General features: G+C 37.7%; 1 protein-coding gene across 1 annotated transcript in view; it reads left to right on the forward strand.

Moving 5' to 3' along the window:
• FNDC3B (fibronectin type III domain containing 3B) overlaps positions 1-19462 on the forward strand; it is a 322478-nt gene that overhangs the window by 225114 nt on the left and 77902 nt on the right. The window contains exons 7-9 of the mRNA XM_087965339.1: positions 4842-4900; positions 16895-17052; positions 18449-18508. Of these exons, the coding sequence (XP_087821465.1) occupies positions 4842-4900; positions 16895-17052; positions 18449-18508 (277 nt within the window). The remainder of the gene's footprint in view (positions 1-4841; positions 4901-16894; positions 17053-18448; positions 18509-19462) is intronic.

Below are 19462 nucleotides of genomic sequence, written 5' to 3' on the forward strand. Positions count from 1 at the left end.
GCACTACATAACACTTTAGATGTGCCTTTCTCCCAAAATCTATATGCCCTATGGTTTGCCTGATAACCAACGAAGAAAAATCTTTTAGCTCTATGTTGCCCCTTTTTCTGATTTGTGCAGGAATATGCACCCATGCTGGTGCACCAAATGTGTGCAGGTAACTTAGGTCAGGTTTCCTGCCATGCCACCTGGTGAATGGAATTTCACCTGTTGTTGTATTAACAACGTTGTTCAATATGTTATTAGCACACATTGTAGCTCTCCCCACAAAGAATCAGGTAACCCAGAATCAGTTAACATTGTTCTAACCATTGCCTGTAGTGTTTGGCCTCTTCTTTCAATAAAAGCATTATGTTCTGGCCTGTATGGAGCAGACTTCTTATGCTCTATTCCAGCTACCTTAAGTCTGTTCTGGAATTTGTTATTAATAAATTCCGTACCATTATCTGTCACCAGGGTTATCAGTTGTCGTTTAGACTTTCTTTCAGCAAACCTAAGCCAATTGAAAAATGTTGATATGTTTCAGTTTTGCTTTTCATTAAATAGCAAAACCCATATCTAGAATAATGATCCATGATGCTCAGTATATATCTAGCACCCCCATACTGGGTTTCTTTGGACCTATTATGTCTGCAAATACTACTTCTAAAGGTTCTTTTGTTTTGAAACCATTTAGCCTATTTGCAGGCAATACTTTGCTCTTATCTTCACAGCAAACATTACAACGCAAATATTTATCACAAGGTTTTAACCTTATTCCTTCAGATAACTCAACTGTACATTTTAGCATTTTAAAATTTACATGCCCCAAACGCCTATGCAATAAATGGATACATTCATCATGAGGCTTTATATTATTAAATACAGTCTGAGCCTCCCCTTTCTTACTATTATCTAAGACATATAATGTTCCATTTAAAGCTGCAGTTACCCTTTTGTTATCTTTTTCAATTATGCAATTATTATCCTTAAAAGTAATTACATAACCTAATTTATCTAATACCCTTACTGAAAGCAAATTAAACTTTAGTTGCGGTACATACAACATTTTTATATCCTGGTTTATGTACGGACAACGTGCAAAACCTTGACCTTTTGCTTTCAGGTTCCAGCCATTTGCAAGAGATATATGTTGAGAGCTTGTAGACATTTTTATAAATTTTTTCTTATCTCTTGTGATGCAGTGGGATGCGCCACTGTCAACCACCCATAAATTATTCTTCACATCAGAGTTGCTAAACGTGGCTAGTTCAAATGCTTTCTTTGGCTTTTTTTACATTCTGGCTTTTTCTCTTTTTGCAGAACCTTGCCAAATGTCCTCTGCCTCCACAATTAAAACACTTTTTAATTGTGTATGCTGTTGAAGATAAATTCTCTTCTTCCAGGTGCTTTACTTTGCTTTGCTGGTTTCTTTCAAGCTTTGAAGATAATTTCTCTTCTTTCTTATCTTCTCTCAGCTCGTCACGCTCACGCCTTCTTCTGGCTTCTTCTAATAGCCTGCCTGTAATCTCGGTTAATGAGAGGCTTTCTTTTGGCAATACTCCAACGAAGTCACATAGTCATCATAGCTTTGATCTAATGAAGATAATATTATGTAGACTTTTTGCAGTTCATTAAATATAAGCTCTTTTTTCTTGCAAATCTTGAAAAATGCTCTTCATACAGTTTAAATGAACTAACATATCTCCATTCCTCTGAAGATGCGTTCGAAAAAGCTTCCGTGTAAGATTTATATGTGCTCCTACACTGTCCCGAACATAAATCTTCCTGAGGTTCTCCCAGCAGTTTGCAGCATTTTCTTCTCCACGAATATGAACAAGCTGCTGATCACATAGAGTCAGTCCTATGATGCATAAAGCCTGCTCATTCTTCAGTTTAAAGTCTTGTAACTTTTCTTTATCATCATCATTAGCAGGATCCCAGCTACTCACATCTGGTGGGTTTGCTATAATGTCCCACAAACCTTCTCTGCGTGAGAAGTAAACTACATTTCATTGACCATGAAACATAGTTTGTTCCATCCAGCCTGGATATCATGGACAGTTGTGACAAATTTACTTGTGCCATTACTCTTCAGATATTTTGACTATTTTAAACTAATTAAAACAGTTTGTTTTTACAGTAATGTGCAACTCACACCAACTCTCTCTGCTATATCCTGGTTAGTTAGACTATGCTGCTGGGCCCATAACCAATGTTAGGGTTTGAGGATTAACCCTAGCAGAGTATTGCAGCAGTAGTCAGGCCAGGCAGCCAAAGCGAGAGCGGAAGGGCCCCAGAGTATACACACACTGAACACAAACACTGTTTGTAGTTTAAATAGTTTTTAATCCATTTAGAGTTTAAGCATTGTCATTCAGTCCATTAATTCATTCACAGTATTTCCATCCAGTAAGACTCACTAGTATAGTCCAAGTTAAGAGTCCTTGCAATATCTTTATCAGCCGATAAAGATATCTTCTCCTCCTCGGTTTCACTCTCCAGAGAAACAAACACTGGATATTCAGCAAACAGTAGCAAACAATAACAGTTCAGTCACAGGCACTCACAGTCAGTAATCACAGTTAGTCGCAGCAGCACACAGTTACAGTAGCACACAGTTACAGCCAGCAGACAGCAGTAAAATCACAGTAACAGACAGTCAGAGCCAGTAAGCTTTCCAGCTTCTAATGCTTCCTTATATAGTAACTTCTAACCGCACCCTTAATCGGCTAATTGCCTGCTGCATTGTGCTTAAAGTGATAAGCACTTAAACCATGATATCTAAGTTTTATATATTTATTCACCCAAACCATATTTGGTATCAATGTTATACCTAACAACCATTTCTCTACATCAGATTCATTTGGAGCATCCAGTAGTTCCTGAAGCCAAACAGCTTCTAATGACAAGGAATTTGCCCATTAGACCTCTGAATCACAATGCTGGGCTTGGTAGAAGGCTAAAAATGTTCCTCTAATAGGTTTCCATTTTCCAAGAATCTGAACTTAACAAGAAGAGTTTAGCTGAAAGCCTGAAATGATTGTTCTACAAAATACAGTGACTTTATCCTAATTAGCTTCTTGGCAAAATCCAATCAAAGCAATGTTCACATGACTTTTCCAACTTAAGTTAGACCAGTTTCATACTATTTATAAATAAGTAATAGTGGATGTTCTTTTAATTTATACCCTGCCTTGCCATCCAAATGATCTACAGCAACATAAACTGTCTTTTTTAATTTGTGTCTCTGCTAGTTTGTCCTCTGCCTGCCTGCCTGCCTGCCTGCCTGCCTGCCTGCCTATCTGTCTGTCTATCTATCTATCTATCTATCTATCTATCTATCTATCTATCTATCTATCTATCTATCTATCTATCTATCCATCTAACTGTCTAAGACAACATCCCCGGAAGACAGAAAAATACATATGATACAATATTTGTCTATCTTTTATCTAATTTTATTTATGACACATAACTTTTGCACCTTTCTGCAAAGTGCAGAGCAGGATTAAGACAAAATAAACTGAAGAAATCAAAGTATGACTGGGGTAGAAAAAAAAAACAACAGTCCATGTGTCCATAAGGTGGTATGATGGTCATAAGTACAAGTCATAAGTAATTTTTGAAAGGTCTTCATAACTTTGACCCATAATTAAATGAATGATCCTAAGTTAAGAATTACCTGTATCCAATTCTCACTTTTATTTCTCTTCTAACGTACGTTTTCCTTATTACTCAACTCTTACTTCCATATAATAGTGTGGGCATGACCTTTTAGACACAATGTCAACCCTGGAGCTTACCTGACTGATGCCATTTTGAGGCTTAGAGGGAATAGAGATAGTGGGGTTTTGTAGCCAAAACAAAATACTTTCTCCTGGAAACCAAGGACTTTCCCACAGGTGATCGGAGAGAGGAATGAAGTTACCAGATGGCACCTTGATTGGACCATATGACTGATTGTTTGGGAAAAGGGGGAAAACTTTTACTTTTAATTAGGTGAAAATCGAGGGAACATTCAGTGTCAGTTTTCACCAGGCTGTGCCAATATGATATGTCCAATAAACCTAATCTTTGAGGAACCTGCTTGCCTCGGAGTTCTGTTTGCTATAGGTATATTACTTGGAACCCTGAAACGCAATGCCATTTATTTCAACAAGCATTAATTTTTCAAGGCAGATCACATAATACCTCCTCCTAAGATTTACCCATGTTTAACATTTTGCCATCCGTTTTCCTATGTTTAATAAACATTACACCAGCATACTTCCTATTTATGTATAATAATTATGTATAATTTGGAATTTTCTCTGGAAAAAAAATCCTCCTTTTTCATCATTAACATATTAATTTTCAGATCCATGCTCCCTACTTTTTAATGCAGTACAAATTATTTGGGTTCTCAGACGTTCGTAAAATACAAGTTTTATGAAATGTGAGCTACGGTAAGGGATCCTGGGAGTTGTAACTCAGCAATTTTTGGATAAATGGAATGCTAGCAAGTAATTCAACATTGAGCAAATAGTTAGACAAGGATATTAGATATCCTTTTGGTTGTATAAAGTACTTATGGATAAATAGATATGGAACACTCATTGTGATGGCAGAGGCTGGGAATGTGAACGTATTTTTGCGTGCAGATGATATTGTTATGTTTTCTGGTTCTTCATGTCTAACCACATGGTTGCTAAACCCAGGCTAATTTGTTGATAGCCCACTCTGATTATCTGTGGGGGGGGACATTTAGCATGCACTGCCTGAAGTATACAAATCTTATGTAGAAATTGGTTAGTCCTCATTGCCCCTGATGGTAATGTATAACTCACCTGTCTCCCTCTTTTTCTTTCTCTCTTGCATAGAATGTGACACAGAAACAAAGAAGGTTCAAGATGTTCTTTCTGGAATTGAGAAACCACAGGTACGTGATAGACAAGCTTAATTCAAAATAGCAACATTAAACATTAAAGATAAGCTGTATATTATGTCAATCTATTATAAGTAGATTTTATTTGCAAGATGGTGTGGATTTAATTGGTTTTATCATTATAAATAATAGATTCCTAGAATCCTAGCCATTGACTAGTCCAAGGAGGAGTCAGGGGTGGGATTGTATCGATTTGGCCTGTTTTGGGCGAACCGCTAGCTCCGAGGGTCAGCTGTGAGCAAGCCGGTTTGCTCCGATTATCAGCTGTTAGGCCCACCCACCCACGCCAGCTCTAGTCTGTGCTTTATATCTTGTTTTTCAAGCTCATCTGATTTGCGCAGCACAGCGGATTGCTGCGCATCAGCTGTTTAACACAGAGAGATTGCTGGAGAGAGTCAGTAGCAAGTGCTCTGTGCATGCGCAAAGCACACGGTCACCAAACCGGTTGTTACACTGGTTGAATTGCACCACTGAGAGGAGTACATGCCATACTATGAATTATAACATATTTTTTGGTCTGGCATCATATAAGCTAAGCCATCCCTTTTGTCCTCGCATTGTTTTAAGCACACTGAAAGTACTGAGTTAGCTTGTGAAGAGCTTCGGATCTGATTCCCAAATCAGTATGCAGGGACTTCTCTGCAACTCTTTAAAGCAGCTTTGTCTTTTCCCAGAATCACACAGCTACTTTTAAGGAGTTTCAATGTCACATTTGCTCCCTGCAAGCTCTAGAAACTGTCCCAAAGGTGCTTTTTTCAAGAGGCAACTGGACTTTCTGGTTTTCCTTGGAAGATGTTTCACTTCTCATCCAAGAAGCTTCTTGGATGAGAAGTAAAACACCTTCCAACAAAAACCTGAAAATCCAGTTGCCTCTTGAAAAAAGCACCTTTGGGACAACCATAATCTGGATAACTGAGAATCTCCATAGACTCTAGAAACTGTTTTTAGGTCTGCCGCTGAAGGACTGCAAATTCATAGAACTCGATTATGGTTTACCCAACAAAGTAAGATTAAGTCGGCCCTCTTAACATAATACTTGAATTCAGTGAAAGACTCATTTCTCCAGAATAAAGCTTCCGGTTGTAACTATTCATTTTAAGATTTCTGAGTTTAGATGAAAGTATCTAATTGATTTTCAGTATGAGCATGAATGTATGTCAACTACCCCAGCCGGTAAACATGACTGAATCTTCCATCTCACTATCCATATTCTGCACATGTGAACTCGGAGCAAATACCTTTAATGATTAAGCAGAATTTTAAACCAACGAACAGCCATGATTTCAAATTTCTGGTCCATGGTGACCCATCCTGCATTTCTACCTCCTGCTGAAATATAGAAGAACACTAAATGTGATTAAGGAATTAGGTAGAGAGTGTAATAGTTCTCATTCACCAGCTCCAGTGGGTGGTACTTCAGAATAGTTTTCTCTGCTTCTGATCTCATGTGCAACTTTTGGCTGTTTTTCAAAAAATATCAATTTAAAACCCTGACCCACTCCAAAAAGTGGGTTATAACTCAAGGCAGCAGAGACCAACAAAGAACTTAGTTTTAGAATTATTTTTGCGAGCTTTACTCAGCCTGAACAACTGCTATAATGCTAAGCTGACTTCACTCTGATTCCTTATCTGAAATGGTTTATTGCTACAGCCGTTGCTACAGTCAGATTATGAGTCATATGCTTTTTCAAAACAAGCAGATGTATAGAAACAGACTCCATCAATAAATAAAACATTACCTTCTTATGTTTTACTTCTAGCTTTCAAAGATTCAAAGAATCTGGTATTCAAAGATCATGTAGGAAAAGAGTCTAGTGAAAAGCATTTACTAGCATTCATTTGTGATTCTTTGTATACTTTACCTGTGACTGTTGTGGCCTGTCAGCTGCCAGCCCCTCCATCAGCCAAATCAGATAGGAGGCCTGGGAGTCAGGGTCAGCATCAAGACAGCTCTGAGGGGGAAGAGGGAATGGAGCTGGCAGAGAGAGAGAGAGAGAGAGAGAGAGGCGGAGCGTGGGCCATCCATCAGCCCTCAGATGGAAAATCAACAGCCCCCAGGTCTGGAAGTGGCTGATGAGGAAGAGGAGGAACAGTTGGTTCCAGTGCCTGACGCGTAGATGCTCAGAAGGCAGAGGAGAGGAGAGCAATGGAAATCCATGGGCCAGTCCTTGGGAAGGAAGAGCCACCAGTGCTAGTGAAGCCCTATCCTAGCTCTGGGGATAAAAGGCATGGGGCAGAGATGAATAGATGTGGTAGAAATCTATTCATCTCCCTGTCGGACGGACTTGTTAGCCTGCAGTGAGAGAGAAACTTTTGGCCTGGGCTGATGGCGCTCCTAATAAAGCAATCTTTGAGTTAACTTCAGAGGGTTTGTCGTGTTTGGGGAGCTGAGTCAGAACAGTGACTTCATCACACACGTAAGCGATATGTCCATATGTATTTCAAGCTACAATAACTTTATTCTGCCAGAGGATAATGCGCAAAACCTTAACTGAGCACTACAATCAGGATAGGCTTAAAGTCTCATTGATGGGTTTTCTTTATTATCAGTCATACATTTCAGATAAAGGGAAATTGGTAGGCCTTCATGGCATGAGAACAGATTATCTGAGGGGCCGCCTCTCCCCAATTACATAGGTCAGGCAGAAGAGACACGTTACGGGCCCCATCTATTAAGGAATACAGGTAGTCCTCGATTTATGACCACAATTGAGCCCAAAATTTGTGTCACTAAGCGAGACAGTTGTTAAGTGAGCTTTGTCCCATTTTATGACCTTTCGTGCAACAGTTGTTGAATGGATTTGACACTTGTCAAGTTAGTAACATAATTGTTAAGTAATCTGGCTTCCGTGTAGACTTTGATTGTCAGAAGATCACAGAAGGCGATCACATGATCCTGTGGACCCTGCAACCATCATAAATACCTGTCGTTTGCCAAACATCCAAATTTTGATCAAGTGGCCACACGGAAGCTGCAATGGTCATAACTTTGAAAAAACAATCATAGAGTCGCTTTTTTCAATGCCGTTGTAACTCCAATCTAACAAAGGGTTGTAAGTCAAGGACTGTCTGTAGCATCTGACTAGCAGCAAAGGCTTTTCTGTCATGGCACCCATTCTTTGGAACATTCACCTGGAGATAAGATAGAACCTGACTCTACTGATTTTTAAAAAGGCCTGAAGTTACGGCTTTGCTATCTGGCTTGGAAGCTGGAGTCCAGTGGTCATATGAGTTAGAGCAGGGGTGTCAAACTCAATTTCATTGAGGGCCACATCAGGGCTGTGGTTAACTTTGATGGGCTGGGTGGGCCTAGCCGACTGGGTGGTAGTGGCCAGCTTGACGTCACTCTCCAAACTTCTGGCATGTATCTTCTTCGCATTGGGTAGGCCGGGCCGAAGCCACGCTGGATGGATGTTGCCTCTTCACATTGGGTAGGCTGGGCCAAAGTCATGATGGCCCAATGTTTCCTCTACAAATTGGGTAGGCCGGGCTGAAGCCACGTTGGCCCGATGTTTCCTCTACAAATTGGGTAGGCCGGGCTGAAGCCACATTGGCCCGATGTTTTCTCTTCGCATTGGGTAACTGGGCTGAAGCCACGCTGGCCTGATGTTTCCTTTTCGCATTGGGTAGATCAGGCCTGATGTTTCCTCTTCACGTTGGGTAGATCAGGCCAAAGCCATGTAGGTAAAACAGACCAAAACCACACTGGTAGACCAAGCCGACACAATGCAGGCCGGCCCCTTATATTTTCTAGGATGGCCACACTGGCCAGATCTGACCACATCTGGCCCACGGGCCTTAAGTTTGACATCCCTGAGTTAGAGTTAGGGTTGGGGTTCAATAGTTAGACCAAATGCTGCGAATGTTTTATACAGGTGGTCCCCAACTTACAACAGTTTATCTAATGACCATTCAAAGTTGCAACAGCCCTGAAAAAAGTGACTTATGACCATTTTTCACAATTACGTCCTCTGAAGCATCCCCATGATCGTGTAATCGAAATTCAGACCCTTGGCAACTGACTCATATGTATGATGGTAGCAATGTCTCACAGTCATGTGATCCCCTTTTGCGACCTTCTGACAAGCAAAGTCAATGGGGAAGCCAGATTCACTGTGTTAGGTATAACATTGATACCAAATATGGTTTGGGTGAATAAATATATAAAACTTAGATATCATGGTTTAAGTGCTTATCACTTTAAGCACAATGCAGCAGGCAATTAGCCGATTAAGGGTGCGGTTAGAAGTTACAATATAAGGAAGCATTAGAAGCTGGAAAGCTTACTGTCTGTAACTATGTGCTGTCTGTTACTGTAACTGTGTGCTGCTGCGAGTAACTGTGTGTTACTGTGACTAACTGTGATTACTGACTGTGAGTGCCTGTGACTGAACTGTTATTGTTTGCTACTGTTTACTGAATATCCAGCGTTTGTTTCTCTGGAGAGTGAAACCGGAGGAGGAGAAGATATCTTTATCGGCTGATAAAGATATTGTAAGGACTCTTAACTTGGACTATACTAGTGAGTCTTACTGGATGGAAATACTGTGAATGACTTAATGGACTGAATGACAATGCTTAAACTCTAACTGGATTAAAAACTATTTAAACTACAAACAGTGTTTGTGTTCAGTGTGTGTATACTCTGGGGCCCTTCCGCTCTCCTTTGGCTGCCTGGCTTGACTACTGCTGCAATACTCTGCTAGTGGTTAATCTCAAAAACCCTAACATTGGTTATGGGCCCAGCAGCATAGTCTAACTAACCAGGATATAGCAGAGAGAGTGTGAGTTGCACATTACTGTAAAAACAAACTGTTTTAATTAATTTAAAATAGTCAAAATATCTGAAGAGCAATGGCACAAGTAAATTTGTCACAACTGTCCATGATATCCAGGCTGGATGGAACAAACTATGTTTCATGGTCAATGAAATGTAGTTTACTTCTACGCAGAGAAGGATTGTGGGACATTATAGCAAACCCACCAGATGTGAGTAGCTGGGATCCTGCTAATGATGATGATAAAGAAAAGTTCCAAGACTTTAAACTGAAGAATGAGCAGGCTTTATGCATCATAGGACTGACTCTCTGTGATCAGCAGCTTGTCCATATTCGTGGAGAAGAAAATGCTGCAAACTGCTGGGAGAACCTCAGGAAGATTTATGTTCGGGACAGTGTAGGAGCACATATAAATCTTACACGAAGCTTTTCGAACGCATCTTCAGAGGAATGGAGATATGTTAGTTCATTTAAACTGTATGAAGAGCATTTTTCAAGATTTGCAAGAAAAGAGCTTATATTTAATGAACTGCAACAAGTCTACATAATATTATCTTCATTAGATCAAAGCTATGATGACTATGTGACTTCGTTAGAGGTATTGCCAAAAGAAAGCCTCTCATTAACCGAGATTACAGGCAGGCTACTAGAAGAAGCCAGAAGAAGGCGTGAGCGTGACGAGCTGAGAGAAGATAAGAAAGAAGAGAAATTATCTTCAAAGCTTGAAAGAAACCAGCAAAGCAAATTAAAGCACCTGGAAGAAGAGAATTTATCTTCGACGGCATACACAATTAAAAAGTGTTTTAATTGTGGAGGCAGAGGACATTTGGCAAGGTTCTGCAAAAAGAGAAAAAGCCAGAATGTAAAAAGCCAAAGAAAGCATTTGAACTAGCCACGTTTAGCAACTCTGATGTGAAGAATAATTTATGGGTGGTTGACAGTGGCGCATCCCACTGCATCACAAGAGATAAGACAAAATTTATAAAAATGTCTACAAGTTCTCAACATATATCTCTTGCTAACGGCTGGAACCTGAAAGCGAAAGGTCAAGGTTTTGCACGTTGTCCATACATAAACCAGGATATAAAAATGTTGTATGTACCGCAACTAAAGTTTAATTTGCTTTCAGTAAGGGTATTAGATAAATTAGGTTATGTAATTACTTTTAAGGATAATAATTGCATAATTGAAAAAGATAACAAAAGGGTAACTGCAGCTTTAAATGGAACATTATATGTCTTAGATAATAGTAAGAAAGGGGAGGCTCAAACTGTATTTAATAATATAAAGCCTCATGATGAATGTATCCATTTATTGCATAGGCGTTTGGGGCATGTAAATTTTAAAATGCTAAAACGTACAGTTGAGTTATCTGAAGGAATAAGGTTAAAATCTTGTGATAAATATTTGCGTTGTAATGTTTGCTGTGAAGATAAGAGCAAAAGTATTGCCTGCAAATAGGCTAAATGGTTTCAAAACAGAAGAACCTTTAGAAGTAGTATTTGCAGACATCATAGGTCCAAAGAAACCCAGTATGGGGGTGCTAGATATATACTGAGCATTATGGACCATTATTCTAGATATGGGTTTTGCTATTTAATGAAAAGCAAAACTGAAACATATCAACATTTTTCAATTGGCTTAGGTTTGCTGAAAGAAAGTCTAAACGGCAACTGATAACCCTGGTGACAGATAATGGTACGGAATTTATTAATAACAAATTCCAGAACAGACTTAAAGTAGCTGGAATAGAGCATAAGAAGTCTGCTCCATACAGGCCAGAATATAATGCTTTTATTGAAAGAAGAGGCCAAACACTACAGGCAATGGTTAGAACAATGTTAAATGATTCTGGGTTACCTGATTCTTTGTGGGGGAGGCTACAATGTGTGCTAATAACATATTGAACAACGTTGTTAATACAACAACAGGTGAAATACCATTCACCAGATGGCATGGCAGGAAACCTGATCTAAGTTACCTGCACACATTTGGTGCACCAGCATGGGTGCATATTCCTGCACAACTCAGAAAAAAGGGCAACATAGAGCTAAAAGATTTTTCTTTGTTGGTTATCAGGCAAACCATAGGGCATATAGATTTTGGGAGAAAGGCACATCTAAAGTGTTATGTAGTGCTAGTGCCCAATTTCTAGAACATGAAGGATGGGAGAAATTAGAACAGGATGCCAATAAAGATGTAATTATTGAATCCTATAGAAATCCCATTAGTTATCCCTGTAACTTTAAAAATAAAGTAAAGAGACAAATACAGGATGAAATAGTGCCCATAAAGGAAGAAACAGATTCAATAGCTGAACAGGATGAGGAAGATGAACAGGTAGTAGTTCAACAAAGTCCTCCTGTAAGCCCTGTAATTCCCAGAAGAACTACACGTGTATCTAGACCGCCTGATAGGTACCAGGCTAACACAGTGTGCCAGATTAATGAAGTTCCTAATTCTGTTGAAGAAATTAAAAAGTATCCTACTAAGGAAAAAGAAAGATGGTATGCAGCAATGAATAAGGAACTGAATTCATTAAGAGATATGAAGGTGTATGAGAATGCCAAATTACCTGCAGGAAAGAAATCCATTGGCTGCAAATGGATATTTAAGGTAAAAATAGATAAAGATGGTAATTTAATCCATAAGGCAAGGTTAGTAGCCCAAGGTTTTAGGCAGAATGCTAATGACTACGATGAGGTGTTTGCACCTAGTCTTAAGGCAGCAACCTTGAGGGCAGCTTTAGTGTGGGCAGCTAGTAAAAACTATATAGTTAACCATTTAGATGTGGAAACTGCTTACTTGCACGCCCCATTAAAACATATTATTTATATGAAAAAACCTGTTGGTATTAAAAGTGAAAATAAGGATAATAATGATTGTTGGTTGTTAAAGAAAAGCCTCTATGGTCTTAAACAATCAGGCTATGAATGGAACCAGTATATTGTAAAGGAACTAGACAATATAGGATTTAAAGCTGGTTTAGCCGATCCATGTCTGTTTAAGAGGGAGACAAATGGGAAAGTATCATTATTATTACTATTCACAGATGACATTGCATTGATAACTGAAACTAATGATGAAGCAAATAAAATAATAGCATCATTAGGAAAGAGAATAAAGATCAAGCAATTAGGGGAGATAAAGAAGTATCTCGGTTTGAATATAAAGAAAACACGGAAAGGTTTTAAGATATCTCAGGAAGATAAGATAAGCAAATTGCTAAAAGATTACAAGATGGAGCTTTGTAAGCCAGCTAAGACTCCAATGAGTCAGGAGTTTAGCAACACTGATGTACAAAGCCCGGAGTTTGATAAGGTGATTTATCAATCTTTAATTGGTAGTTTGAGTTATATTAGTAATTGGTCTAGACCAGATATATCGTACTGCGTGAATCAGTTGGCTAGATTCAATTCTGCACCATGTGAAAAACACTGAATGCAGCTAAGAGGATATTAAGATATCTTAAAAAGACAATGAATTATTCATTGTATTTAGAACCAAAGGGTGATTTAATTCTGTGTGCTTATGCAGATGCTAGCTTTGCATCAGAAAGAGACACTAGAAAGTCGACTTCAGGAACAGCCATAATGCTGGGTAATACATTAATAGGCTGGAAGTCAATAAGACAACAGCATATAAGTTTGTCTACTATGGAGGCAGAATTCTCCTGTTTATCATTGTTATGTACAGAATTAATAATGTATAAACAAATGTTAATTGATATAGGTATAACTGTAGATTATCCTATAATTATACATGAAGATAATCAGGCAGCAATTCAAATGGCCACAAATATTGGAGTAAAAACAAGGAGCAAGCATACAGATCTAAGATACCTAAACGTGAGACAATCTGTAAGAAGTAAGATGATTCAGCTAGAATACTGTATGTCGGAGGACAATTTAGCTGATAATTTTACTAAAGCCCAAGGTGCCAGTAAGCACCAAGAGAGTTGTGAAAAATATGGGATTAGATTGTAAGGTATTATATATTTATTTCACCCAAAAGGGGAGTATGTTAGGTATAACATTGATACCAAATATGGTTTGGGTGAATAAATATATAAAACTTAGATATCATGGTTTAAGTGCTTATCACTTTAAGCACAATGCAGCAGGCAATTAGCCGATTAAGGGTGCGGTTAGAAGTTACAATATAAGGAAGCATTAGAAGCTGGAAAGCTTACTGTCTGTAACTATGTGCTGTCTGTTACTGTAACTGTGTGCTGCTGCGAGTAACTGTGTGTTACTGTGACTAACTGTGATTACTGACTGTGAGTGCCTGTGACTGAACTGTTATTGTTTGCTACTGTTTACTGAATATCCAGCGTTTGTTTCTCTGGAGAGTGAAACCGAGGAGGAGAAGATATCTTTATCGGCTGATAAAGATATTGTAAGGACTCTTAACTTGGACTATACTAGTGAGTCTTACTGGATGGAAATACTGTGAATGACTTAATGGACTGAATGACAATGCTTAAACTCTAACTGGATTAAAAACTATTTAAACTACAAACAGTGTTTGTGTTCAGTGTGTGTATACTCTGGGGCCCTTCCGCTCTCCTTTGGCTTCCTGGCTTGACTACTGCTGCAATACTCTTCTAGGGGTTAATCCCCAAACCCTAACACACTGCACAACTGAGTTACTAACTTATCAACTGCAGTGATTTGCTTAACAACTGTGGCAAGAAAGGTCATAAAATGGGGGGAAACTCACTTAACAAAGGTTTCACTTAACAACAGAACTTTTGGGTTCAATTTGTGGTCGTCAGCCGAGGAGTATGATAGTAATACTAATGTAATTTTTTTAAATGTGGTAATATTTTATTTGCTTTTTCCTGCAGATTTCTTACTGTTTTGTTTTCAATTGTTGTGAGATGTCCGGCATTATGCATATAAATAGGGCAGCTGTACCAAAATCAATCAATCAATCAGTAGAGTATAATCCTGGAAGTTTAAAATGAATTGTTCATGGTCAATCTCACTTCCTTTTGGCTCCCAAAGCACTGCCAACTTGCCAGTATTGAAATGTTTAAGGAACAGGAACAGGGAGCTGAGAATTGGGGAATTTGGAAGATCAACACATTTGGTGGATGCCAAATGGGAGAAAGTTGTTTTGTAATATGACTTAAACCATGTAAGGTGGTTTTAAAAGGATGAAACTGATTAAACTAATTACTGTCAAAGATGAATGCAACATTTCTTTTACTTACTCATTGACTTGAATGCGGGGGCAGGGTGGGAGTAAATCACTATGTAATCCAGGCCTTGAGTTTATAGGCATTTTGGAAGTGTTTCGTGGAAGATTTAAAGTAGCATTTTAACTTGAAAGATGTTTATTTTTTTGACACAGAATGAACTGTCATCTGCTTTCATAATTGAAAACAGACCTTTTTGCTGTGCAGTGTAATAACTAGTAATAATTAATGTGCAGAACTAAATAACACGTATGGCCACATAAATAAAGTGTTCCTTTGGACATTCTACTTGCATTTGATTCTGTGTAGTAAGAAATCTTTCTTGTAATCTAAAAAGGAAGCTTATTAAAAAAAAATGAGCTTATCATAATACTACACAAAAAATGTAGATCTTCGGCTGCACTTTCTTTGCATGTTTTCAATGGAATATGGACAATGGACAAATGACCTTTGAGAATAGATTGTGTGCATCAGAAACATATCTCATACATACTAGTGGTTCCCCCCAGTTCCAATTAATGGGGTCTTCCTTAGCTATCTATACAATAGACGCATCAAGTTACATATAATGTTCGGAAGGCCCCTGGATCACTGTTTTTAAGAACCTGGCCAAACTGCCTTTTGCTACTGCATTGCATCTTCAGGAAACCAAATCTTAGTAGCAGGAATAACACAATCTGTTTAGCATTTAGCTTGGTCTTCTCTCCATTCTCCATATTTATTTCTACTTTACAGATAAGAAAACAATTCACTTTACTCTTTGGATTTTCCAAATTATTAAAGTTCATGAAAGGATAAATGTTTTGATTTGGGGGGTGGGGGGGTTGGCCATATGTTCAACATAGCTACGTGTGTCCTAGCTGGTGAGCATAAAAGAAAGAAAGCATTCCAATTTAACATTGGCTGACTATGGTACATTAAGTTCCAAATCCCTGTGTGAATTTATGCAAAACAGTTATGCAACCATATGTCCCTAATAAAAGAATTGGGAAAAAGCCCTTTCTCCTTAGCTATACTGGTTTATGTCCTCATGCCAGAAATCCGATTCAGATGTCCGTTTGTCCTCATATTCCCCCCTCTATTTTTTTTAGTTCCTAAAATCCTTAATTGAGGTCAAATATGGTATGTTCACTGTAAATATCTTTTTTCTTGGCTACTATTACAGTCCTTTAGTAGAACTGAGGCAGTTTGTTTGCATCATCTGATCTGATCTGAGATTACACGATATTTCTACAGATGCCTGGCTTAATTTAATGGCCCTCTTAACTAGTCCAAGTGCTCCAAGCTATCAGTGTTAGAATGTTACATAAATTCAGAAAAAAAGTGTTAAGACTACACAAACTCTTCCACTGGCCGATAAACTGAAGTAGGTCTTTTGAATTTGGAGAGGTGGTGTTTTTTTTTTTTTGTTTTGTTTTTTTTAAGAATCTAAGCAAAATCAAAATATCATTTTGTGAAAATGTTTAACGTGATACATGTTTTGGTTCAGGATGAATGGAACTACAATGATAACTCATAACTTTGTGGTCCTTAGTGCTCTCTGAGCTTGGTTGTTTTCTTGCAGACGTTTCATTACCCAACTAGGTAACAACATCAGTACTAGCTAATACTGTCTCAAAGGTGCTTTTTCAAGAGGCAATTCAACTTTCTGATTTTTCTTTGAAGACATTTTGCTTCTCATCCAAGAAGCTTCTTCAAAATTGAAGAAACTTCTTGGATGAAAAGCGAAAGATCTTCAAAGAAAAACTAGAAAGCCCAGCTGCCTCTTCAAAAAGCAGCTTTGGGACAACCATGACCTGGATGACTGAGAATCTCCATAGATATTTAGCTAGAATTATACTGATGATGTTACCTAGAGCATCAAGGATCCCACAGTTAACCTGAGCTACAAGTTTTGTATTCTGTTGGTAGTTCATAACTTTTGTGATTCCTCAAATGTAGGCACTCTAAAATGCCAGTGTGCCTCTTGGGATGAAAACTAACCTCATCTTATTTTTATCTCCCAAGGTGTCAAACATTCAAGCTAGAACAGTTTCACTCACTTGGTCTCCTCCAAATGGTCTTTCAAGTGAAGATAGACTCAGCAATGGTTTGCCTTATACTTGTACTTACGAAGTTGCCTTATCTGACAAAGGAAGGGATGGAAAATACAAAACAATCTACAGGTAAAATTCTGGATGTGCACAACGTTACATGTCATGTTTTCTGTTTGAAGCATCAGGGCATAGAAGCAAATCCATGAGTGTTTTTCTAGAGTTGAGTACCATTTCACTATCAAAAATATTTCCCATTTTTGATATGTCCTCCTCCTCTTCCGAGAGGTTTTTTTCCATGACATTCACCAGCTGGAAAAGTTTCCTGTGAAGTATCTAAATCTTTATCTGTTGTGTGCCAAACTGAAATATTGGGATCCTTGTTGACTTAACTATTGTGCATTTCACCTAGAAGGAGTGGGGGAGAATAACCATAGGAAAGAAATGTATAGAACTACCCATTGGCTCTGAAAGCAGTTCCAAAAACTGGATGTCACCGCATTGTAATAAAAAGTCCTAAAACTTAAGCAGATCGATTTAGCTTATCCTGTTTCTGCCAGACAGGTAGTCCTTGATTTATAACCAAAAATTGGAACTAGAGTTTCCATTACTAAGCAAGGTAGTTGTTAAGTCAGTTGTGCCTGATTTTACAACCTTTTTTGCCACAGCTGGTAAGTGAATCACTGCTGTTTTTAAATGGAACACATAGTCTTTACGCAAATTCAGCTTTCTGTATTCATTTTGCTTGTTTGAAGCTGGTAAGGAAGGACGTAAATTGGGGATTACAATGCAACCATTGTAAATAAATGCGCATTGCGCTGTGCCCAAACTCTGATCACATGTCCATGGGAATGCTACCACCATTGTAAGTGCAAGGATTGGTCATAAGTCAGTTTTTCAGTGCCATTGTAACTTTGAACAGTTGCTAAACAAATTGTTGTAATTTTGTAAATTACATAGTACATTATTTCAATACAATGTTGCTGATTTACATAGTACATTATTTCAATACAATGTTGCTGATTTAAAAGTTCACTAGACCAACACTGTATTGTTACCTTATATTGTTTGTACATATTGAAAAGTGAAAAAGAACAAACAAGTTTGACAATGAGTAGAATACCAATAGGTGAAAAAAGAGGGGAAATCTATTAGATTTCTAACTCCCTCCTTTTGTGCATCTATTTATTACAATATTAATAAATGCTTAGATCTATTAGAAACCAAAATGATTATATTTACCATTCTATGTGATCTATACATGCAAATTCTTGTTTACATTTGGTTAGGGTTAGGGTTAAACTTCTGTTGTGAATATTTGTTAATTTTCCCATCGTTGCATGTTCCCAATCAGATATTGTTGGGATTATATTTTCCTTTTGGTATTTGGCAAAATTTATTCTCATTACTGAGGTCGTGTATATAATTTGAATATGTTGGATAGGATCTTAATATATAGGGCATATTTGCTGAATAATACAGTACCATACTTTAAATTTTGTTTGTTACAACTCTGTCTCTTTTCCAGCGGAGAAGAATTGGAATACAAATTGAAAGATCTTAGGCCTGCAACAGAATATCATGTCAGGTGAGACTGCGTAATTTTATACATTCCATTCTAGATATCATAATAGACGTTCTGAAATTGATAGGTTTTGGCAAATGCTGACAAAAGTAACAATGCCATGAATGTTTTAAAATAAGCATGTTTTTTCACTTTGGGGATTTAGCCAAATGAATGCTGACAAATGTCCCAAACTGACTATCAGCTTTCAACTGTGTGTCATGAAGGTTTTTTGGTTTTTTTTAGCTGTTCACAAAATTTTCTAAGCTTGTCAACATTCACAAGGCTTAACAGAGCATATAACCTTTTTGGAACATGGTAGTAAAGTAGGTAAATTAAGGCTGTGAAAATCTTTTTTAAATTACATTGGACAAAAACAAGTGATTCTCTTTGCCATTTGTCCATTTTTTTTTTCATTTCTGATGATTCCTAAATCTCACGTTAAATTTTTAGTATGGGTGTTTACATCATTCTCAGATGCATTACAAGAAAAATTGGCAACCTAAAGTCTCTATGCAGTCCTTGGCCTTATTCTGGCCAGCTGAAGCAACCCTGATTATTATTATTTGTTTATTTATTTAATTTATTAATTTATTAAATTTATAACATATTAATTTATCATTATTTTTCTATTAACTTAACTTTCCTTAACTTTCCATCATCTCCAACTCTGCAATCTCAAAGGAAATGTCTTTAAAAGTCTGGATAACTTTTCAAGCTTTTTAAAGATTTTCTTCCCGACTTGAAGAAAAGGGAGTTTTCTCTCTGTGTCCTGAATGCTTTTGCATCTAAGCATGCTGGAAGCATAGTTTATTCCTGACAAACAGAAAGAGTTCGTCAGTATTATTAGGAAATAAGAATAAAGTCATTAGAATCAATTTTACTTGATGGCTTTCTAAAAACAGAAGCAATCATTCAGTTTCTCTTTGTAAGACGCTGAACAAGAACGACATTTTGTATCTATGACCAGGAAATAAT

This window comes from Notechis scutatus, chromosome 4 (assembly GCF_049901735.1).
Source record: "Notechis scutatus isolate UNSWTSFEM ecotype Mainland chromosome 4, rNotScu1.2, whole genome shotgun sequence".
NCBI classification, from domain to species: domain Eukaryota; kingdom Metazoa; phylum Chordata; class Lepidosauria; order Squamata; family Elapidae; genus Notechis; species Notechis scutatus.